At 30.1% G+C, this 25,930-nt stretch overlaps 1 protein-coding gene and 2 non-coding genes across 8 annotated transcripts in view; 2 read left to right on the top strand and 1 right to left on the bottom strand.

Moving 5' to 3' along the window:
- The first annotated feature begins 10,910 nt into the window (after positions 1–10,910).
- Positions 10,911–10,994, top strand: Trnal-uaa (transfer RNA leucine (anticodon UAA)). Its single transcript has one exon. It is a non-coding gene; the product is annotated as a tRNA-Leu (tRNA).
- Positions 10,995–17,389: 6,395 nt separating this feature from the next.
- Positions 17,390–17,473, bottom strand: Trnal-uaa (transfer RNA leucine (anticodon UAA)). Its single transcript has one exon. It is a non-coding gene; the product is annotated as a tRNA-Leu (tRNA).
- A 698-nt stretch (positions 17,474–18,171) lies between these two features.
- LOC129917122 (myosin heavy chain 95F) overlaps positions 18,172–25,930 on the top strand; it is a 40,880-nt gene continuing 33,121 nt past the window's right edge. For 3 of the 6 annotated variants that reach the window (XM_055997481.1, XM_055997480.1, XM_055997477.1), the window contains exon 1: positions 18,174–18,359. In XM_055997481.1, the coding sequence (XP_055853456.1) occupies position 18,359 (1 nt within the window). In that variant the 5' untranslated portion in view covers positions 18,174–18,358. Of the gene's footprint in view, positions 18,360–25,930 lie in introns of all 6 variants that reach the window. The other 3 variants (XR_008772590.1, XR_008772591.1, XM_055997479.1) reach the window with 3 other exon arrangements.

Below are 25,930 nucleotides of genomic sequence, written 5' to 3'. Positions count from 1 at the left end.
AATACCTTCAGGTTTTTGGAAAAGTTTGCAATACATCGTCTTAAGTTAAAAAGACAAGAAGTGGTCTAATGTGTTAAAAAATGGAGGGAGTTTTACCTTTTCTCAATTTACGAATTGTCACTTAATTCATAAAATAAAACAAAGTGTGCATTTTTGTTTTTTACTTAAATTAAAACAACTTGTTATAATTAACAAATTCCAGCTGACGCAGCAGATTCTTTGGAAGTCAGAAAAGTAATAAATATTAACAAAAATTAAGAAACAAAAACTTCCTTTTCTGATCTGGTTTACTGAATTGAAAGTGAATTTTGTTTATGCCGAAATACCAGTTCCTGTTTTCAAATGAATTTAATTTGATGCATTTAATTTGCAATATTTTAACATTGTTTTATTTTTATATTTACTTGTTTTGAAAAAAAAGATAATAATTTTGCATTTTATTTCTTCTTTTGCAGAATAACCTGGTTCTGGTAAGTTTAATTTTGTTGAAATATTTAATTATGCAAAAAAAAAATAACACCAACGCATAACAACAAAATATTAAAAAACATACTAAATTATTTGAAGAATCTTGTCTTTATCTCTCTTATTCAAATGGATTTTGATAAATAAATTTTAGTTATAGGGGTCTAAAATTTACTGACGAATGCTGAATGAAGAAATATAATATACAGTAAAACCCACTTAAGAGAAAAATCCGTTTATCTGAAACACTTTTGTCATCCTCGAAAATCTTTTTTCATTTAAAGAGAAAAACCCGCTTAAGTAAAAAAGAAATTGTGACATTTTTTCCGTTTCACTTAAGCGGGATTGACTGTATATGCTTTCCTAAAGTATATTCCCAAGTATTTCACGATTAAAAAGGTATTACTTGTTACTTTAAAAAATTTTAAGACAATAGAAAAAGTCATGAGATGAACTCCTACTTTCTAGTTTAGGTACATCTTTGTGTCCAATCTTTATTAGAAAGCTTAAATAAATGTTTGATATTTATCTAAATAATAAAATAAAAGTTATTCTTAAGTGTACTTAAACTCTTTCGCATAAACGACATCGAAGTTAAATGACTAATTGTTGCTATTTTAGCTGACCGCTGCGTGTTTGCTTCAAGTCTAACAATTTTACAGTCTTTTTAAATATCTTCAAAACATATCTTCATGTTTATAGCTTTATAATCAAGATTCATCGAGCAAGCAAACCTGTCTGAAGCTCGACAATGTCTTAAAAAAAAATTACACTTGTTTCGCGGTAGTAACATAGGAATAGGAATCTATGTCAAATGACACTTGTTTTAGTTGCTTCTGTACTGGCGAAAAAAAAGTTAAAAAAAAAAAAAACGAAAAAAAAGTAAATCTGACAAAAATAAATCGCTTAGCTTAATTAAATTGAGAATTGGCAAAATATATCAATGAACTGAATTGACCTTAATAGAACTACTATTTCTTTTTTGCTTCTTTGATGTTACAAAATAAATGCAAACAAAAAAGAAAAAGAATTGTAGGATTTCCTGCCCGTAATAGCAACTTGGCCTGCCAGAATACGTCACATTCAGTTTGTGAGTGACAACAACAACTGACAACTAGAACGTGCGCATTTTTGCCTTGTTTAGTAATTATGCATAAATGTTTTTCTTTTTCGCTCAATATCTTGTGTGTGGTTTTGTTTTAGGAATGAGCTTTAATAAGCCCGCCGATAAATTGTTATGAGGTGTAAGAAACCAACTTACGAGTATGTGCTCTTGTACAAACTTGACTTTGACTTTGGTTCAATTTAACATTGATGTAAAATTAATTTTTATGTTTTTCTTTTGCTTCTTACAATTTTCTATTTGGAAGTAAAAATAAAGGTACAGTGATGTGCATAATAATTTGTGAGTTCCTTAAATATTTTGTATGCTTTGAAATTGGGAATTGGTTGGTGTGCCGATCTAAAATACTGTTTTTTTCATAAACTTTTAAAATGCCGAAATTTGATCGATAGTTGAATTATTTTTGTACCTAAAACAACATTGATAAATTTTAACAAATAGTTTTAAGCAATCACAATAATACTAAATAGAGATAAATATGCGTTGTTGGTGCAGTTCAGAACTTTTTCTTTCTTGTGAAAGGATCACAGTCTATGACTTATTTTAAATCTTCCAGTATACATTATTCCAACAAATGATACTCCGCTGTCTTAAATTTGTAAATTTAAATTTGTAACTTTGAAAAATCGAGTTAACTCGATACAATCGGGCAGTGGCAGCACCTATTTTGTATCAACCGAACATTTTCGATTGAAAACCAAAAACTTCTCAGTAAATTAAAAATTTAAAAAACATGAAAAAAATGGTTTATGAATTTTTCAAACTTTGACCCTGAATATCTTTCAAATGGTTGGATTAGTAAAAATAAAATGCACGACTGGGTCGCACGAACTTGCTCTTAGAGTTCGAGTTGCTTAAATTTTAAAGACTGTTTATAGTGTTAAGAGCCCGACTCAGGACAACACGACTTTGTACACCCCAACTCACGACAGCCCGATTCAACCCATAGCCCGACTCAAGATAACGATGAGTCATCGCAACTCGACTCAGGTAAGAACTCGACCTGAGTCGAGTTGCGATGAGTGAGGCTATGGGTTGAATCGGGCTGTCGTGAGTCGGGGTGTACAAAGTCTTGTTGTCCTGAGTCGGGGTATACCCTTCCGCTTTTTATATAGAAATTTGGAAAATGTAGGTACTAAAGGTACATACATATATGTATATTATGTATAGGTACAAAAAACATAAAATTCATTAAATTCATCCAATTGTCCTCCAAAACAAATGCAGTTTTGATTGATATATTAAGATGCATTTTTAGAAAAAAAATTTTTAAATCGTTACAGCCGTTTTTTAAAAAACTAATTTTTTATAAATAATTTTTTTTGGAAAAAAAGTTTAAAAATAAAATTGGTACGCCATTTTGTGGAAATCACTAATCAACATCTAAAACCAAATTTTCGAAAAGGAGAATGGGCATTTTGGACGTTGAGCGGCCATTAATAAAATTGGTATCAAATGAAAGGACTATAACTTAGGAAAAACTTTTACTATGGACGTTTCGCAGTATTGCGTTAAGAATGTAAGAAAATGCAGTATTAGTATTGTTAATGCATTATTCATGAACGACAAATTATTTTATATTTGTATTTGGAACATAAAATATGATGCTCTGTCATTTTCCCTGAGTCTGAAGTCATTACTCTTGAAAATCCGACCAATAGAACTCATAATATGTATAAGATTTTTAAGACAACCACTTCAAGGTTTTGTTCGAAAGTTTTCAAACAATTCAAACTAACAAAAAATTGAATAACGAAACTCTCAATAGTCTTGAAACTGTTGTTTTAAAATGCTTATAGTTTGGGTTCTAGTGCTTGGATATTCAAGATAAAGGTCTTCAGATTTATGGAAAATGAGTATTTTGCACTTAAAATACACACATAAGATACAACTTTGAGACAATCTGCATAAGGGTAATTCCATGAAAAAGTGGACACGAATTTTGAACAAATTATGCAGTCTTTTTTACTTTTTTTATTAGCAAATTACTATTTACAAACGGCAACTCTTTATGCAAGTTGCAAAAAAAGATTCTTTGTTGTATTCCCTTATGGATGGACATAAAATTCAGGGAGTTTAATAATCTTAAAGCATTTTTATAGCATAAGCTTGAAAACAACAGAAGAATTTCACATGAAAATGACGGAAAAACAAGCAAACTGAAAATATGATGAGTCTAATAGTGACGATGACAATATCCCCTAATGAGTGCTAAAATAAGTTAACATTTAAGCAAGCTTCGTTACACACTATTCGATTAAAAAAAAACTTGAGTGAAAATGCATCTTTTCTTTACTTTTGGAACCACAAATCGCAGGTAACATGAGTTACCAAAATAATGTAACGTGAGTTACCTAAATATTTTAAAATTTTTCCTCAAAATATTGAAAAAATGTTTGGTTTTGTCACTCATATTAAAAGCTTGTAATTTTGTATGTATGGAATCTTCATTGAAAACAAATTAAGATTCTTAATTATCACATAAAAACTTCATACTGTCGGACTCTTAAAATTCGTGTCCGATTTTTGTAACGTGAGTTACCATCAAACTTTTATTTTTCCCAAGCAAATGTTAAAAATAAAGACAATTTTTTTAGTTAATTATGAAAGTAATAGTTATGCTCCATTCATGGATAGTAATTCCGTATCAATTTACATTAAAATTGAAAAAAAAAATTATTTATGTGTTGGAAATTTTTGTGAATGTAACTTGAGTTACCATGGAATTGCCCATAAAGTGTTATATGCAAAAATGCATTTTATCCGTTTTTTGGAGTACGTCACAAGGATAAAACTTCTCCACAATATATGTAAACCTTAATTACATCAAAAAATAACAAATTCATTCCTTGCCGCGCAACGTCCACATTTCATACAAACTTGCCCATTCTCCTTTGATTAAAAAATTTTCAATTTCCTATCAGAGTTTGAGTTCTTTGATCAAATGGATTAGAAATTATCTTTTGAACCTCTCAATAGAAGTTGTATTAGATGCGTTCAAATCTGATATCCACGTAATTAGTTCTGGCGTTCCACAAGGCTCTATTTTATCACCCACTCTTTTTCTTGATTTAATAAATGATCTTTTAGGAATATCTTCTTAATACAAAAAAGGGCTTATTCCAGCAGTGTTACTAATGAACTGTTCCTTAATTGCGGAAGTTCAAAAAGTAAAATTCGACTGTATACAAAAACAACTTAATTCTGTAGATTAATGGCACATGTTTTTATTTCTCTAGGTGTTATTTTGCGATATTTATAAATTGTGCTTTTACTGTAAATTAAGAGTCTGATGCCTTAAAGTTTTACACAGTACTATATCTGTATTCATTGGTTTGGTAGTCATAGAAGAAAATCTACTTGCTCCTAAGAATAACCTCGTCTTGGCAATCAAGAAATTTTCTTATGGAAACAAGTTTTTCATATGCATATCCAATAGGGTGGGTCAAAAAAGTCGAAAATTTTTTTTTTGATTTGGTACTTCGAAAAATCGATTGCTAGACCCCTCTAGAATATACACACCAAATATGAGCTCTTTATATTAATGGGAAGGTCCTCCGCTTTGCAATTTTCCATTTTTACATCAAGCTTCTACTAAAAAAAAATAATTTTTTTATTAATTGAGTTTTTAGCAAATTTCTTTTCATATTCTTGTAGGAAATTGAACGCTCTACAAAAAATGCCTTATACACTTTTTTCGTTTATCTAACCGTTGAATAGATATTTGAGGTCCAAAAATCGAGAAAATCTTTAAAAATTCGTTTTTTGTTCTTAATTTTGTAACAAATTGAAAAATTATAATGATCAAACGCGCAAGACATATTCTTGTTGAAAATTGATTACTCCACAAAAAAGGTCTTATTAACTTTTTTCATTAATCTAACCATTCTAAAGATATTCGAGGTCAAAGTTAAAAAAAAATATAAAAACATTTTATATTTTTAAAAAATTTCTAATTCACTGAAACTTCATTATTTTCAAATTAGCAAGATATATTCTTGTAGGGGCTTAAACGTTCTACAAAAAATTCCTTGGAATCAAATTGATTGCTTTAACCGTTTAGAAAATATTCGTATCCAAATCGCAATGCATACGGGTCATTAGAAAACTATTGAAATCATTGAGCATTGGTTTGGATATGAATATCTTCTAAACGGTTAAAGCAATCAACTTCATTCCAAGGAATTTTTTGTAGAACGTTTAAGCCCCTACAAGAATATATCTTGCTAATTTGAAAATAATGAAGTTTCAGTGAATTAGAAATTTTTTAAAAATATAAAATGTTTTTATATTTTTTTTTAACTTTGACCTCGAATATCTTTAGAATGGTTAGATTAATGAAAAAAGTTAATAAGACCTTTTTTGTGGAGCAATCAATTTTCAACAAGAATATGTCTTGCGCGTTTGATCATTATAATTTTTCAATTTGTTACAAAATTAAGAACAAAAAACGAATTTTTAAAGATTTTCTCGATTTTTGGACCTCAAATATCTATTCAACGGTTAGATAAACGAAAAAAGTGTATAAGGCATTTTTTGTAGAGCGTTCAATTTCCTACAAGAATATGAAAAGAAATTTGCTAAAAACTCAATTAATAAAAAAATTATTTTTTTTTAGTAGAAGCTTGATGTAAAAATGGAAAATTGCAAAGCGGAGGATCTTCCCATTAATATAAAGAGCTCATATTTGGTGTGTATATTCTAGAGGGGTCTAGCAATCGATTTTTCGAAGTACCAAATCAAAAAAAAAATTTTCGACTTTTTTGACCCACCCTAATATCCAATCCACGTAAAAATGCTTCGAACCATCATGGTGATGGTGATGATGGTGGTACTCGAAGTTGGTAGGAAGAAGAAAAACGGTTTAATAGCACTCCTTCAGATTGTGATCTCCAGATTCAAGTTCATCTTTTGTGTGTGTGTTTGTGTGTATAAAAGAAAAAGAACATGATGTCGACCACAGTCAGCATAGCAGCCAGCAGCAGCGGGACATGGAATCAAGTATTAATATTATAACTTGGTTTACATTTTCCGTTTCTTATTTTTATTCTTGTTCTTTCCTTTTTTTTCTGTTTCATTAGTTTCTGAGATATTCTTGTTTTGAGTTTTTTTTTTTTTTTTTATTTTGTTGGTTGGATTCTTTTTTCGGATCCCATTTCAGCTGCACAATCGGAAAACACGTTTTAACTGTATATGGCTGTCAAAGTTCTTGTTTCGTCTCTGAATCTGGCCATGAATGTGTGGTTTGGTTTTCTGCTGCTGGCTGCTGCTAGTTGACAAAGAGAGCGGCGAATAAAGAAAAATCGAACAAAAAATAAAAATACAAAGATCAATGTCTCCTTGTGCAGAATGTGCGTTTTTTTTTTTTTACTGCTTGAAGAGATCTTTTTTTGAATTCATATCAGGAATTCATTAGTTGAATGACTTGTAAATGTGCTTTTGGAATAATAAATTAGATTGACACGAAGATGGTAAAGTGATTGTGTTATGTGATCCAATTGATAAGCTTTTTTTTTTTTTTGTTTTGACTGGAAAAAGAGAACTAAGTTGTACATGGCTCGTATTTAATATTGAAAGAAAAGTTGTATTAAATGGGAGTAGCATTTGTGTGAGTTAAATTAGGACTAAATGTATTTAATTTTTGGTTCGAATTTACTCTTACAACAAAACATTTTAAAGGGATTAAAAGGAGCTATTGATTTTTTTTTTAATGTAACATTCGGTCATCTTCTAGTAATATGATTTTGATAATAAGGATTTGGTTATATAGCAAGTTTTTTTTTAAATTTTTAAAATCTGGGTAAACACGGTTATTTTACAGATTTCCTTCATTTTGCATTTAATCTTCATAGTATTTCTAAAAACGAGAATGTATTGTGTTATTTTCCATTTCATCGATTTAGCCCTGATTTTTCAATCGTCAGTTAGACTATCAGAAGAATATAATAATGTAAATATAAAAAAAAAAACGTTTATTCGCAGGAATGAGCCTTAAATGGGGTTTATCTGGTTAGTGAAAAATTGGCTCTTAGAGTGAAAACATGCTAACTGCTTTCAATAAATGAATTCAATGAATTTTTCAGCAAGAATATAAAGTAATTGAAAATATAATCAGGAATTTATTGCATTTTTTTATTTTCTTAAAGCCAAAATATAAAATGAACATTTCGGTGAAAAAGTGTTTTTTTTTAGTGAAGCAAACAAAAATAACTCGGAATGAAATTTCTACATTTCCCTTGCTAAAAAAAACAACCTTTAAGCCAAAATAAGTGCGTGACCTTCATTGATACTTCACTCCTATCCTAAAATGTATAAAATTATTACTAGATTTCAATCGGTTACCATTTTCCAAACTGTTTTTTTTTTGTTGTTATTAATTACTTGCATTTATTTCATCCCAAAAACCAAAAAGATTAATTTTTTTTGGTTCCGGTGACAAATCAAACGTTTACCCCAAAGTTTATAGACGTATCATACGAATTATTGCCTCCTCAAAAAAAAGCACTCTTTCAGCCAATATTATTTTATGAAGTGTCTTAAATCTTTGTTTATAACCCATATAAGTTTTAACTCATATGCAAATTCACTCACATTTTCTCTACACCTTAAAAAAGAAAACACCATTGCACATGAAAAAATGAATTGACTTATTTTATTCTTAATTACCATGGAAAAGCCCACATTTTGTAATAAAGTTCGCAAGGCTACTATTTATACCATTGATTCTTTTGGGACTTATCATGGATTTTTCTTATTTCCCAAAAAAGGACCTAGATTCTTGGTTTCTCCCGTTATTGAAACATTTTGGTCAATATTCATTGGAGAATAATTTTGTCATAGTTTTATAACAAACGAGACTTTTTCACCAAGTTTAAAAAATAAATAAAATTTATGTTAGCATTTATTATAACTTTGACTTTATGTACTATTTTACATATATGTTATTAGGTTTTTTGTGGAATTTGTGAAGCTTTTATTTTTTTATAAAAAATCTGTTATTTGTTATGTTAAACTAATCCAAAATTGTAGTCCTCGTTTAGATAGGCCATTCAAAAAACAAATCGATCCATTTTCGGGTCACTGTGGTGTATGCGTAAAATTTTTTTCTATAGAAAAACAGTTTAAATAAAATTAAAATAATCGAAATTTATTTATTTATTGTAAACATTTTCTTTTTCTACATACAGGGTGTCCCAAAAGTTAACGTCGAAACAAAAACGGTAGATAGGGTAGGTGGTGACAGTTATCAGAAAAATAATAAAAAAAATCGCAGCCATATATTTGTACCCTTTCAGAACCTTTCAGAATACAAAAACTTAAATAATATGGAAAAATTACCTCATAAAAAAGTCGGATTTCTTAAGAAAAAAAATGTATCTCCGTTATTAATGGAATATTCCCAACAATGTTGTACCATTTTGAAAAGAGAATTGAACACACCAACTTTTAAGGCAACTTGCCGAAACATCGCAGTGCATTTTTTTTACACTACGGCTCATTGAATTAGAGTCATGTAAAAATGTTTAGTACTAAGTTGGGTAAAAAAGTAATATTTTCTTTAAAACTGATGCAGCTGAGTTAAAATCTTTGAATGCATTTGATAGAAGGGTTATTCAAGGTTCCGTAACAAAAGAAAAAAATGAGAAAAATTAAGATTTGTAGTCACGGCACATGAAAAACCGTCACAGGGTGACCATTTTTTCAACTTTTTTCAAATGCCCATAACTCCCAAAATATATGGCTGCGATTTTTTTTATTATTTTTTTGATAACTGTCACCACCTACCCTATCTACCGTTTTCGTTTCGACGTTAACTTTTGGGACACCCTGTATATTGAACGATGGTAATAAAATATTTCATTTATAGTGCAAACATTGCAAAGCAATTAATATTATTGTAAAAGCAATCCTTTTCGTTGCTCAGCGATTTGCTGCAAACGAAAAAAATTGAAGATTTAAAACAAGTACTAACTTACACTTTTTACTTCACTGATATTATTCGAATGCTTCAAATTTTCTTTAAATTTAAATATTTTTTTTCCAATTTTTAAAACTACGAGTACTATATAATTTTTTTTTAAATTTTATTTCTTACCTGAAAAGAATTAACTCTTTTTTTCTGTTCAAAAAAATGAAACTTTCATTATAAACCAACAAAAAAAGAAAATAACAACTTCCTTTTGCCATTATTGCAATAATTTACTCATAGAATGAACCGAACTTTTGAACTCTGGGATTATATTCAAATTCCACCATTTGTAAACAACTTTGTATATATCCTTATTGCCATCCCTATATCCCCCCATTAAAGAAAAAAGCACTGCATTCGCATTCATGAAATGCATATTGCATTCATGTTTCAGGATCATATTTATGTCTGATGTGTGGATGTCCTTCTGCATTGGATTGTGATATGGTGGAGGAGAATCCCGTGCTCCTTTATACACAAAATACAAGTAGACTATCATAATAGAGACATAGTATTCATATGCACAGCTTTAAGTGGAGTTGTATAAACCAACCCGAACCCACTGTCAAGGAAAAACTTAACAAATGCTCGCATGTGTAGGAAAGATATGTACAAAATACCTCTATAATAGATAGTGCACAGTGATATAAATCATGTCGGCTTCACCTCCAAAACGAAAGCAAACACAAAACACTCTTTTTTCCTCATCCTCACTAGAGCGCTGCAAAATACAAAAAATGTGTGTTTGCAAAAATGTCGTGCACATGCATTTCCTGTTTTTGCGCCCCAAAGATGAATAACAAAACAAATTTTCTTTTCATTTTTATTTTTTTTAATTTTTTGTGTTGGAAAGTCTCTCTGTTAACTTTGTGTTTTAATTTGAAAAATTCGTCTGCAGTAGAAGAGTACTTTAAAAATAATGATGTTACTGTTACTGCGGACAACAATTGGGTCAGAACAGGAAGAACAAGGAATAAAAAAAATATATATAAATAATTCATTGCCTCATAAATACCAAAGCAGGTTGCCAGAGAGAAATAATTTGTAAAAAGCTTTTTATACAAACAACACAAAATGTAAATAAAAAAAAATACAGCTGTCGAATTAACTTAATCATACAAAAAAAAAAAAAAAAAAAAAACAAATTGTATTAATTGTTTTCTCTTTGTTCTAAAAATATAAATTGTTTGTAGAACATGAAATAGATTAGACATCACCTATCTATCTTTAAGATAAAAATCTATCTAAATAACAACATCGTTTCAACAACGAAAAACTGAGTGCACAATCAATTTTTTCATTTTCTCTTGTGTGCTTGATTCTTGTGTGTACTTGACGATGGTGATTGGCACAGTCAGGTTGGCCGAGCGGTCTAAGGCGCCAGATTTAAGCTCTGGTTCCCGAGAGGGAGCGTGGGTTCGAACCCCACACCTGACAAACTTTTTTTTATTTTTTTTTTTTTAATATTCTTAATTAAGTTGAATAAAGAAATGCAATTATTATTATTTTGTGTTGAAAAAAGTTAATTATTTTTGATTTTCACAAAAAAAAAAAAAAAAAAATAATTGCTCTAAATATTGCAACTTGCAATCTTATCAAAATGACTTAAAAAAAAATTGATTCCAATTTCATTGAATTATTTTAATTTATAATAATAATATTGAAATTGTTTTAAGAGTTTGGTAAAAAAAGGGACGACGCACAGTGGTTCCCTTCTATGGAGGAAGTGGAAAAAACCTATAAAAACTGAACGGGTGGACCGATTTGATTGAAATTTGTTATATAAATTAAATAAAACGAATTCTCATCGTGATCTAAAAATAGTGCGTCGTACTTTAAAATTACTCATTTTTTCAAAATTTGTATTGATTAATACGAGTATACCTATTCATTATTTTTGTTTCCTTTTCTTGTTTTTTTTGTGATGTGAATTTCTCTTATACTTTTAAAACTTAATTAAAACTGAATACAAAGAAGGTTTTGAGAAAGCAAATAACTAAAAAGTTTCAGAATTATTATAGCACCTTACTACTTACTTACTAGCCCAAAAAATTGTGATTTTTTTTTTTAGTGATTTTCGATAGGCTGTATCTCAGTAAAAAATGATCGTATCATGACAAAATAAAAAGCATGTGAAAGCTACATTCGTCTAGTTTTAGGATTTAAAAACTAAATATTTTATTTCTAATGGTAAAATAACTAGATCTGGAATTATTCAAATACCAAAATTTTCCAAATTTGTTTGGGAACATTTTTTGCGAAAAAATGATTACCATTTTTAGAAAGGCTATTTATTTGGCTTTAAAATTCTTTTTTTTTCAAACTTCTACGATTTTTTTTAGACTGCAAACCAAAAACCATCATAGTTTTGACTTTGACTATCAATATCTCAAGAACGGATCACCTTACAGAGAATTTAAGGATACATTTGAAAACTTCATTTAATTCTCTACAAATAAATTAAGTTTACTTTGTTAAAAAAAAAATGTTTTCTTACATTTGAGATCATTTTAGAAAAGCTATTAAAATAGGCCTTTTTACGGTTTCTGAGAAAATGTGCCGCTATTTTATAACTATGGTTGATTATGAGCAAAATTAAATTCGTTTGAGTTTATTTCAACATTTTATTAAAACATACCGTTTAAATTTTAGATAAACCAAAGAAAATTAAAAGTTAAAAAAAAAAGTTAAATTTATACCGTTTTCTGATATTTTCCCTTTTTTTGAAAATTTTTGATTTTTCTTTATTTTTTGGTTTATCAGTGATGGCTACATAGATCTCTTATAATGTAAACCACTTTATTTTACGAAAAAAAAGCCGTTCAATTAGAAACGGTAATACCAGAAGCCAATTTCAAGTGCTGTTTGAGTGAAACGCATTGCTACACTCAAGAAGCTCTTACAGGAGAATGGGTCAATATGGGTCATTTGTTTTAACACCATAAATAGTATATATCATAATCTATAAATAAATACTAAAATGAACGTGGAGCATCGTGGAGCTTTTTTTTATAGGCCGACAAAGAGTAAAAACTATTCGCTCTAGAGGTTTCTTCATATAATATTCTGGTTTTTCTGATTCAAAAGGAAATTCAACAAACGGTAAATGTAGACTTAAGGACAAATATACCATTTACAACACTACATACTTTTTTTTTTTTAAAGTCAAAAGTTGCAGAAAAAAGAACGAAATTTCCAAAATTTTAAAGAATCTAGTTTGAGCTAAGTATACTCGGGACCCAGGCTATGCAAAAAATTAAAATTGATTGCATTCTGTATTTAAATATATTTTTAATCAAAAAACCAAATAAAAAAAATTGAAAAAATTGTTTCACTTTGTTGGGTTTTTTCCATCTGGGAACCACTGTGCGACGTGTTGGTATTAAAATTATCATTTCAAGGAACAAAATAGCAATGAGAGTGAAAATATTCATAAAAAAAAAGCAGACAATTACTGTAGGGTGTGCCAAACTACAGGAAATCTTGTCAACTATTAATTTATGTGATTTAATGCAGGGAAAGTCAACGAAAAAAATTCAATGTCAATGACAATAAGTAGGTACATATAACGATAAATAATTCGGAAACTGACAGTCCTATTGAAATTCAAGAAAAATCTCAATTGGCAGGAGTTAGAGAGGATGAGGCGGAATGATATCATGGTGTTTTTAATATGAGACTTTTTATTATAGATACATTATAATATATCAATATAGCCATGACATTGCGATAATAGAGAATTCGAAAAAGTGGGTCTCGAAAGTCAATCTGTCGGTTAGTCTGTGAGGATGTCTGTCGGTCTGTGTAAGGAGCTACATCCTAAAGCCTAAACGGATGGACCGATCCACTTCAAACTTGTTATTTAGCAGTTTTTTTTAGCAGTTTTTGGAATTATCTATTTTTTTTAACCAAAAATAACGGTATACCTGTCATATACATACAGTGCTGTGAAAAACATTCCGGATTTTTTTGTTATTTTCATCAAATGAAATTTTTTAACACAAAACTGGAACAAAATATTGTTTTAATATTTTTTCTAGATCGTTAATATATTAGTTAAGGAATTTGAACACAAAAAAATGTTCTTTAATACATTAAAAAATTTTAAAAATTGAAAAATGAAGGAAAGTCAGAATTTCGCCTGTGCAAAACTAACCGGATTTTTCAAGGATTTCGATTCTCGGTGTTGAGGTAACGGTTTTAAGGGTCATTTCTGTAAAATTTTTGTTTGTGGTGACAAACAAAGTTGTTAGCTTTGTGAATTGTACAAATTATTTAATGAAATAACGGAAAAAACGAATTATAGTCATTAAATTCGTTACTAAGTCGTAGAACACATTCAAACCGAAATAAAACAAAATGTTATCCCTTTGGGTTATTGTAAATTGCAACGTCAAGTGAGTATGATATCGTCAAAAAGTAGAAAAGAGAAAAATCTGTTGAAGCAGATCACTTGCGTGGATACCATAACAAAATATCCCTAAAAAGTGATAGGCGAATAATGAGTTCTGTGATAAAAGATCCGTTTGCGACTTCTTAAACGATTTGTGAGGAGCTTAATCTGCCTTAAACATAAAGTACAGTAAGGCAGGCTTTGGGAGATTTGGTCTTAATCTCTTTCCATTCGGAAAAAAGTCATTCCTTATTACTAAGCATTGTCTAAAAAGGTAGGCAAAGAAAGGATTTTAAGAAACACTTTAAATTTTAAAATGAAAATACTTCATCATGGTTGTATTTACAAAAAATCATCTGAATTGCTCGATAACAAAACGGAAAAATATATTTTTCAGTGATAAAAGCAATTTTAACTTGTTATAGCCGATTGTTAAATGGCAGCCAGGCGCTCAAACATGGACATGTTTAAAACCAAAACAATATGCTCCCTACCGTGAAGCACAGCAGAGGATCATTGATAGTTTGGGGTTTTTCTAGCTGCACGCTCTACCCCGTTACACCAAATCAACGGAATTATGGATCATTTCCAGAATGGAAAGATGTTGGAGTTGATTATGGCTCCATAAAAGGAGAAAGAAATGCCTTTACATTAGCTGTTCCTGCAAGTTATGTAGCCAAAAATTCTTAAAGGATCGTAAAACAGTAGTTCCGGGAAGACAATACTCCTGGCTTGGAATAGCCGTAACAATTATCCGACTTAAACCCGATTGAAAATTTGTGGGCCATCTTTAAGTGACGGGTAGAGAAGGAAAAGCACACCTCAGCAACTAACGTACTTGGAGCTTTGAAAAATGACTAGGAGCATATTTCTAGTTCTATTTTATTTAATTTGGCCGAGTCCAAGCCTCGTTTGTGCCGAGCAGTTTTCGAAAACAAAGGTTTCTGAAAAAAATATTAACTTTGAACATAAACATTAAAAAATCCGGTTAGTTATTCACAGCCGAAATTCTGGCTTTACTTCATTTTTCAATTTTTAATTTTTTTGTATGTGTTAAAGATCATTATTTTCTGTTGAAATTGCTTAACTGATATATGAACGACCTATAAAAAATACTAAAACAATAATTTGTTTCAGTTTTGTTGTATAAAATTTTATTTGATGATAATGACAAAAAAATCCGGAATGTTTTTAGCAGCACTGTAGGTATACCAATAAAAAACGGCTCCTACGTTTTTGTTTAAAAAATTTGAAGTACATATAAGTTTTTAATGACAAAAGTTTTTTTTAAGAATCCTTTTTTTTTAATAGCTCCCAAATTACTGGTTAAATTTTAACGCAATTTTTAATGCAAAACACTTATATTGCCTTAATATAAATCAAAATTTTCAAAAATTACATTTTTGGGTTTTAAAAGAAAGGACCCCGCACATTTTGTATGGGAAGTGGCCCTCGGTAAAATTGTCTAAAATTTTAGTATGTTGTTCTTTTGAAGCTCTTGATCAAAAGTCGATATGGGCAGAAAGTAAAAAAATGGACAGTTTTTAAGATAACGGTTTTTTTCCGATGACTATCTCAAACCATTTATAAGGGATAGTAACTCTCTTTATTGTGTTTTGCGTCATTTTTTAGTGGAATTCATAAGCTTTTAGGGTCGCTGAATCCAAATCTGAAGTCCATTTCGCCTCATCAGGTCAATTTTTTAAGATAACCTCAAAAAGTGTCACAGCCTCAAAAATATTTTTTTTTTGATCTGGGAGTGCGACTATATTAATTATATGTTTTTTGGGTCGCTGAAACCAGATTCAAAGTCTATTTTGTCCTATCACGTCAGGTTTTGGAGATAATTTCAAAAAAAGTGTTCGTTACTTTTTTGCGGTTTTCTCAAAAACTCGAAGTGATAGGATTAAATAGACTTCGAATCCGGGTTCAGCGACCCAAAAAACATATAATTAATATAGTCGCACTCCCAGATAAAAAAAAAATATTTTTGAGGCTGTGACACTTTTTGAGGTTATCTTGAAAACCTGACCTGATGAGGCAAAATGAACTTCATAGTTGGATTCAGCGACCCTAAAAACTTATGAATTCCACTAAAAAATGACGCAAAACGCAATAAAGAGAGTTACTATCCCTTATAAATGGTTTCAGATAGTCATCGGAAAAAACCCGTTATCTTAAAAACTGTCCATTTTTTTACTTTCTGCCCATATCGAATTTTGATCAAGAGCTTCAAGAGAACAACATACTAAAATTTCAGACAATTTCACCGAGGGCCACTTCCCATACAAAATGTGCGGGGTCCTTTAATTTCTTTTTTTGAAAAATCAAATTTTCGAAAAATCTATTTTTGGCAAACACACAAATGAAATTTTGTTTTTGTGTGTCCATTAATATTTCCTCTTTAATGTCACACCAACTTTTTTTCTGAAACTAAAACAAAAAAACGATTTTCTTAAAAAATGGGTCCTACAATTTAAAAAAAAAAATATTTCTCTGGGGGGCTATTCCGGTTTTATGAAAAATATGAATAAAACAATGTATAAAAAAAATATGAAAATAAAAAAAAATAATCATTTTTATCAAAAAACAAAACCGACTTCCATTGATCAGGTTTTATGGGTTTTCGTATAGTTTCTATGGCCAGAACTGAACGAAATTAAAATGGGACCACACTGCAGGTACCATCTTTCCAATACAAAAAGAATTATCAAATTTGGTTCACTTAGTCCAAAGTTATGAGGTAACAAACACAAAAAATATATAAAAAAAAAATATATATAGACGAATTGAATACCTCCTCCTTTTTCGAAGTCGGTAAAAAAATAAAAACAAAAATAAATAAAAAATAAAAAATTTAAAAAAAAAATAAATAAAATACAAAAAAAAAAAAAATGATAATAAATAAAATACAAAAAAAAAATAATAATAAATAAAATAAAAAATAAAAAAAAAAAAATAAAATACAAACAAAAAAATAATAAATAAAATACAAAAAAAAAAAAATTAATAAAAAAAAAACAAAAATAAATAAAAAAAAAAAAAAAAATAATAATAAACAAAATAAAAAAAATAAATAAATAAAAAAAAAAATAATAGATTTTTTTTCTACGATTGTGTCTTTTCGGGGTACATATGAACACAATGTGTCTTATTTTAATGGACGGTGGTTATTCTCCTTTATTTCACTTTTATTAGATTAAAAATTTGTATGCTATATTTTACCCAATAAAATAGAACATCAATCTTTCAAGTGAATCTTGTAAACAAGCCTGGACTCCAAAACATGGTTTCATCAGTGTGTTTACGATTTACGTTCATAACGAGTCATACTTACAGACAAATTAAAAAGGTTTTGCCTTCAACAACCTCACAAAGTACATTGACTATATTAATTCATTTTATTTATTTATCCTCATTCGCTTTAAAAAAAAAGTAATGTCAGATGTGGGGTTCGAACCCACGCTCCCTCTCGGGAACCAGAGCTTAAATCTGGCGCCTTAGACCGCTCGGCCAATCTGACTGTTAAACATGCACCCTGCTGAATTTCCATTTAAATAACATAACTTTATATTCTCCCTATGAGCAACAACCCCTTTTCAAAAAGCACAAAAAATAAAAGCATACACAAAAAAAACTTTCACACATCTACTGCAACAACGATTGAGAGGTATTAAAATTTAAAATAAACCCCCAATTCATCCCTCTTTGACTCTTTTTTTTTATTGTACGCTCTGTAGAATAAACTCGTAGTAGTAACCAAAGTGCTAATTGTACCGGAAGCTGACACAAAAGCACGTTCGGATGATTACCTTTTTACACCACCCCAACATTGTGCTCTCTGAAATGAATAAAAACAAAGAACGTCATTTCACAACCAACCCTTCTTAAAAAAACTTGTTGACCTTCCCCATCGCCGCGTTTATTAGGTTGTGTTTGGGAGTTTAATGTGGAATTGTGTGTTTTTTGAGGTAGGACGCGGAGGGTGAGTGTTCAGCGAGAGTATAGATGAAGTGAATCAAGTGAGGTATTTTTTTGTATTGCCAGCACGTGAACCGAAACTTTTGTTTCTATTTTTTGTTGTTTTTATTCACATTTTGATTCTGCGCATCGCTGCAAATCATTTCAAAAGCTTTTTTCAGCTTCGTCACTCTCTCTGGGCGTCATATCGTAAATATCGTAGACAAAAGTCAACTAATTTCACATCATAGAATTTTTTTTGGGTGCAGTTTTAGTGCAGCTGTTATCTCACGCGAACCGATCCAAATTTTTATTCCGCTATAATCTCCGTGCTGCTGCCGGGAGCATACTCTGCTAAAATTTTGGGATAACATCTAAACAAGCTATACAACCCTTAGCTATAGATATAAACTTTTTGTGGATATAAAAATTATAAAACGGTTCAAGGAGTAAGTAGAGCAAAGTGTGTTTTCTTGCTTTTGAGTGTGTTTTATTTTTCATGTTGTTGTTGTTGGGTGTTTTGGATTGCATGCGAAGCAGAAAATCGATGCCACGGTTACTGCAATGGGCCATCTCGTAAATGTAGGTCACCGCGTACAGTAACTATACAAAACTAACCCAAAGCCAGACGCAACAACAAAAGGTGGCATTAACTGTTTCTATCTTCATTATCTTCATCTGCAATTGCAACCAGCCGCCGCGCCATATTAGATCCACCATCATGGTTTTAGGTTTTGAGCTATAGCTAGAGCTCCATGGGATACAAAAGATATAAGATACTCTCCAGTATTTCTATCTGTATACCTTCCCATACGCAGTTTAGTCGAATCGACGTCGGTCGTCCGTCTGTTTTCATCCAATGAGATCCAACAATATGTCGACTATATACGACATAGCTCGTAGATGGTACTTTCTAGTTCAATGAGAAAATTGAAAAATTACGGGACGGGAATTTTGCATCGTTATTTTTTCTGCGGTCGTCGTCGGAGAATCGGTCTTAATTTATTATATCCGTTGCGCGATGCGGTGCGGTATACAACGTTCTTCTATTAGTCTCAGCTCGGGGCGATTAAATTGCTTCATTCGCAACGCATATGGTTTATAGTAGTTGCTGCTGCTATACAAGCAGCGGGATAAACGGAATTATTAACCGCATTTGAACTTGATATTGATTGAATTCCATTGTTTCAAATAGATATACAAACCAAGGAGAGGTTTTATAAATTTTTTTTTTATTTTTTTTTGCCACATATGTTTGCTTGTATAAAATTGTCGATTTAATTTTTCTAAATATTTAATTTCAAGTGGTTGCGTTGTTGTGGGGGATGAGAATGAGGGTTAAGGGTGTTAAATATATGGAGATATGTTGTTGACTTTAAATAATTGTGGTTGTGATGTTGACCGGCTGACACGCGGTTTTTGTGGTTGATATATTGTAGGTACTGAATCTAATTGATTGGAATTATGTGTGTGAAGTGTAACGGAGGATAAACAGTGGGATAATCTTTAACATTCCTAAGGAACAAAAAAAAAATAAAATTGGTTTATTTGTAATAAAAAAAAATATCAGAGACTACCCCTTAAAATATCGATTTTTAATAGTTTATTGAACTTTTGTAGATACCTTTAACAAACATTATTAGATGATATGAATTTGATAGTTTAATATTCTTTTTTATATGGAGTATCTATAAACAAATAAACTATAAACAAAAAAATATATTTTTTTTTACTTTTTCGGTACCCATGTAGATAAGTATAGTAATTAAAATTAGCTTGTTCTGCTATTTTGAAAATGTATCAACCATATGGTCCTTGTAAGTTAACTGTCTAAAACATAGAATTTTTGGTGTTTAGGTACAACCAAAAATTATAAATAAAATTTAGATGATTTGGATGTGTTTTTTGTGCTGCTATCAAATTACCAAACAATTTAGTATGAAAAGTTTGTTAAGCTCAATGTTGTCTACCATTATTATTTTAAACCTTTGTCCTATCTCAAAAAAAAAAAAACAAAAAAAAAACTTGAATATTTTCGGCAAAGGAAACTGGGCACTTTTGTATGGGACGTGGCTCATTGGTGTAACACATTGAGACACACATTAGATGAAAGATCTCAATGAGCGAGATACAGACTTGTGCCCATACAAAAAAATAGTACACTCATCGAGACTTTTCATTTGATGTATGTCTCGATGTGTTACACCAATGGAAAAAAATGCCCACTCTCTAAATACATAAAATAGGAATTATTAAAATATAGAATAATAAGTAATAACATAAAATATACATAGGAAGTAAATTTATTACTAATTGAAAATTCAGGTTTTCGAACACGTCAAACTGTTAGTTCAAAACTACATTTTAATTTCTCAAATATGAAAAAGCAGGTCGTAACGAATTAAAATGTTTTTTTCCTATTTTACTTATTTAAGAAATAAAAATGTACCTATTTTTTTTTTTTTGAAAATATAAACAACAGTTTTTGTTAAAAAATTTACTTAAGAAATACATTAAATTTCATTTGTGTGTTCATTCGCTCATTCGTTAGTCGCTCTAATGTACAAAGGGCTTAAAAGTCCTAACCAAGCTAGTGCGAGGTTTATGCACTTTGTTGAAAAATTTCAGCATTTTGGCATTTTCATAAGTTTGGCTATGTCTAGGAAATTAATTAAGTATCAGAAATATCTAATGAATACTTGAGTGTTAAAAAAATTCTTATGAAGAAAAGCGCTACTATTGCAATTGCAATTATTTTTGTACTTAAAGTCTATCCCTATACGTGTGACGCATCAAGTTCTACATACGATTTAACAGTGCAACCTTCCATTACATATTTAATCCTTGCTTATTAAGAAAAGTATCTAAATCTAAGAAAAATATCCATAAATTAACCTACCAAAAAATTCCAAAGTGACTTAAACTGCACTAAATTATCTCTTAATTTTTTTAAATGTCGCCAAAAACTTATCTCATTCATGGACAAATTTGCGCTTGACTATAATGACCAAACGGTTAGTGATATAAAAAAAACTTTATATGAATTTTTTTTTGTAAAATAAGCTTTGCTACCAGTTTGTAGGACATAATTTTTATTAAAAACCTACCGTTTTCGAAATAAGACAAATTGTGACCTTTGACCCTTTATAACGGGCCTAGCGGATGCAGGAACTTCAGTTAATAAATGAAAAAAAAAAAGTCCATCGTACTTACCATTGCGTCACGGGGTACTTCCGCAGTCTTTAACCTACATAATTAAATTTCTTACAGCGAAAATATGACTTAAAATTGAATTTCGCCAGATGCCTACAAATTTTTCAAATAAATCAATGGACTTTTTTCAATTGTTCGCCTTAACAATATACAAGGAATAAAATTAATATTCACCGTGAGTACTAACTTTTTGACATTTTCGATAACGTAGAAGACAGCAAATGTTCAATAATATAAATAGACTCTTATCGCAATACTTGCAATTCATTTTTCAAGAAAGGAGTTATGAATTGAGGTAGTGCATCAGTTATCAACAGTTATCAAAACATCTTTTCGAACAATTATGATAAATCATAATTTTGTAGGAATATAAAAACAAAAAAAATAAAGTGTAAGAGAGTTAAATGTTATGTTCTTTTGATTGTTTGCTTGGATTAATACACTTCTTGTCCATGGTTCTTTCTTACACTTTTATATAAACTCTTTAAATCGGGTTATCGAAAAATACTTTTCTAATAATTTTGAAATTGACTTGTTCGGTTTCACTTGTTTTTACTTGCGATATAGGTACCATATATCAAGTTATGCATTCGTACAAAAAAAAAAGTTGAGATAACATTTTTCCATGACATTACGATGGTAGACAAGCCAAAAAATTGGGTCCCAGAAGTCCGTCTGTCTGTCAGTCTGTCTGTATAAGGAGCTTCAGCCTGAACGGATGGACCGATTGACTTCAAACTTGGTATGTAGCATTTTTTAGAGGCTCTCCAGAGGGGTTTTTGGAATGAATTTTTTTGGTCCAAAAATAACGGTACCTGTCATACAAAAATTTCGGAAAAGTTTAATTTCACGAAAACGGCTCCAACGATTTTGAAGAAAAAAAAATTTTTTGAAAATCATTATTAACGGTACCTGCCATAGGACCGCTTTTTTCAAATCTGATTTTCTGCAAAACTGCATATTGTATTTCAACGAAATTTTTTTATACAAAAGCATTTATATACTTTAAATATAAGCCAAAAATAAAATTTTGAAAAAAAATAATTTTTGGATTTAAAAAAAAATTTGAAAATATTTTTTTGAAAAATCAAATTTTCTAAAACGGGACATTGAATTTTTTTGAAATTTTGTTTTTAGATGTTGATTAGTGATTTCTACAAAATGGCATACCAATTTTATTTTAAAACTTTTTTTTCAAAAAATTATTTATAAAAAATTAGTTTTTTAAAAAACGGCTCTAACGATTTTGAAATTTTTTTTTCTAAAAATGCACCTTAATATATCAAATAAAACTGCGTACTTGTTTTGTGGGGCGATTATATTTCAGATATTGTTATATTTTTTTGAAAAATGAATTTTATACCTACCTACATTTCCCAAGTTTCTATATAAAAAGTCTTAAAAACTTAAGCAACTTGAACTCTAAGAGCAAGTTCGTGCGACCCAGTTGTGCATTTTATTTTGAATGGTCTTGGTCGTGCTATATAAAAGGGTAAAATGAAAAACTCGAGAAAATTAAAAAAAATAAATGATGCATAGCTACGTACAAACGTACATAATTTTAAGTTTTTTATCAATCTCGAATTTAGTGCTCTCTTTAAAAATAAAAAAAAAGACACACATTTTACAATTTATTCCATAATTTTATAAAAACATTCCACTGTTTCGAAGAAGGGGGGAAAATAGAATTTAATCAAAATACGAAATGTAAGCGAAAACGGTTGTTCTGGATTTGATATCGACAGTTGGACTTAAGGATGGGTATTTAAGTGGTCGAGGGGGGTTTGCTAATTGGGGTTGAATAGTGTCACATTAAACCAGTTGGTTTATTGATTACATTTTCGCAAGTGACTTTTGTGTGTGCATTCTAAAGTTGTAGTTGTTTTTTTTTTTTTTCTGTGAAAGTTGAGTTGATTTTTATCTACAAAACCAGGACGAGTGCAATCTGGTGAAAAAGGCAATGCTCCAGTTGGCAATGTTCCAGAAACATCTGAAGGATTTGTTTCTCTTTTTTTTGGTTTATTTGAAAAAATCTGTTTTTTGGCTGATTGCCTTTTCTTTTTTTTTTTACAGAGAAACGTGTTAAAAAGGGGAAAATTGAAACAAATGAGTTTTGTACTTTTAAAAAAGAAGAAAATAAAAAAGAGAGTGATGAATATTTGGAATATTCGAGAGATTTTCCATTTTTTATTTCTCTCTGGTTTTTAGCCTCTCTGCTCAGCTTAAAAGTAATTAGTTTTTCCCTTCTCATTAGTATGCAAAAGGGATGTTTTATTTTTGGTTGTGTTGAAATTACATACATATTCATATATCTTTGTATGTTTATAAGGAAATCATAGTGTGGAAAATTATTATGGTTCATTGACACATGTCGATAGTCTTAAAGTTAATTAAACATATTTTAAGAGTTTGAGTCTGCTAAAGGGTTTTGTTGTGAAATGACTGTCCCGTGATATATTGTGGCAAATCAGTTCAGTGCTTGGGCATGTTTTCTATGATTTAATTACACTGGTCGACAAAAAACTAAAAAAAGTCGGGAGCAAGAACTTTATAAGGTGATTTTGATTGACTTTAGTGTGCTGAATTCAAAACTGTTTACAGATTTTTTTTATCACGTCTAGTTTTTGAGCTATACTCATCACTATTTTCGCTATAAAGCTTCAAAAACTAATTTTTAATTGAGTTTTTTTTTTATGTTTAGTCAAAAATATATATTTTCCGTAATATATTGCTCTTTATAAGTCCAAATCAGAAGACGCAAGATGGAATTTGATTCAAAAAACCATTTATTACTTTGAAAAAAATAATCAAGATTTTGAGATATCTATCAAAAATTTCTTTTTTAAATATCTTTGAGAAAAAAAATAATTTTGAAAAAAATATAAATACCTTTAGGACGTGTTGATATGGCGTTTTGAGATTGCAAAAGTAGTTTTACAAAAAAAAATTAACGGTGATGTTTTTATGTTTAGTCAAAAATATATATTTTCCGTAATATATTGCTCTTTATAAGTCCAAATCAGAAGACGCAAGATGGAATTTGATTCAAAAAACCATTTATTACTTTGAAAAAAATAATCAAGATTTTGAGATATCTATCAAAAATTTCTTTTTTAAATATCTTTGAGAAAAAAAATAATTTTGAAAAAAATATAAATACCTTTAGGACGTGTTGATATGGCGTTTTGAGATTGCAAAAGTAGTTTTACAAAAAAAAATTAACGGTGATGTAATTCGATGCCAAATGTACCCAAAAACACGCGTTTTTGACCTATTAATATTCAATTATTTCAAAAACGTGACGTGCCAGTGAAATTTTGACTTCAGATTCGGACTCAGCACACAAAATTCCTCTCGAAAAGTAGGGTTTGGTTCTTGCTCTATATCCGTTGCCGACCAGTGTTATTGAACTCCAAAACGAACAACTAAACTATTAAATAATTTTCAACCTCGATAGTGTATTGGCCTAGCGTCAGCATATAAAATCGGATGCCTTCTTCATCATTGGGGTTTATCAACCTCTCATTGAATTGATCCTTAGCTTATAGGATTATCAAGGTTGTCCCTTGCTAGATTGGAGGCGATATCTTTCAATTTGTGGGATGTTTTATACTTTGTAAAACCTTTCGTACTGTATCCCAGCTTCAATTCGAAATGTCTTTCTCTAGAAGATTGGTAGCTTCTTCTTGTCAGATCTCAATTTCGTGATCGAATTGAAGAAGATGCAGGTGATAATGTACCTGATCAACTACTTGCAAGATAATTGCCAGTTCCGTTCTTTTCCTATTGCATGAATAAGGACAGAGGTGGAAAACTCTTAAAAATTCAATTCTTCTGGCGAAAAATTTCGACGATAGGGAGTTTGGTCCGATGTGAAAAATTTTGAATAGAAACTTCCTTCCTTTGACCCATGTGCAACTGCAATGTTTATGGTTATTGATTGATATTGATTATTATCAGCTTTCGATTTCGACATTACAAAAAAAAAAACCTGTATAAATGAAGTTGTGGAAGGCTTTTCTAAGGCTTTTCTAAGCTTTTCTAAGAACCAAAAATGAATAATTGTTGAATCTTAGAATTTCGTTAAAAAAGATTTCAAAATACTTAGCGTTGCGTTTGGCTGGCAATTTAGTTCCATCTGAAGGTTTCAATGTGATACTTCTACAGTTTCCAGCTAATTGACTGATTTTTCCTTTTATTCCCCAAAGGCACTCCAACTTTTTCTTAGAAGCCTGGGTCTGCGAAAGGGTTCGGCGTGAAGTTGCTTTCGAAGTGGGCTTCTTCTCCTTTTTCCTGCGATGTAGAAGCTTCTCAACAATTTAAAGCATCTGTACCGGGTTTTACTGACTTCAGTTACTTCTGAAACTGTGTGTTGTTGTAGTTTTGAATGGAGTTACGGAGCATAATATTGGGGCACTGTAGTTTACCTACTCCACACTCCTTTGGAGGAGTTTCCTTAATAGTTGTCTGTAAGTGTATGTCTTCGGCTGATTTTGATTGTTCAGTGCTCTTGTGATTGAAAGATGACTATCAAAAGGGTCCCTCCAAATTTTCTGTGCAGCCAAAGTCGTTCTCGAAACATTAAGACTAACGCGTTTTTTTTTTTAATGGCGGAAATAAAACGCAGGCTAAGATTTATACTATACTGCATCCAAACTTAGCTTACGTCACAGATATTCCCGATTGACTGAACTCTTTGGCAAGTATATCGAAAAATAAAGTTAAAATCATTCAATATGACACCTAAATGATATGTTCATTTATTCGGATTGCGGTCGCAAGTTAAGTTTGAAATATATTTGTTTTT

This window comes from Episyrphus balteatus, chromosome 3 (assembly GCF_945859705.1).
Source record: "Episyrphus balteatus chromosome 3, idEpiBalt1.1, whole genome shotgun sequence".
Classification (NCBI taxonomy): Eukaryota; Metazoa; Arthropoda; class Insecta; order Diptera; family Syrphidae; genus Episyrphus; species Episyrphus balteatus.
The sequence above is the reverse complement of the archived record's forward strand: the minus strand, read 5'-3'. Positions and strand labels throughout refer to the sequence as shown.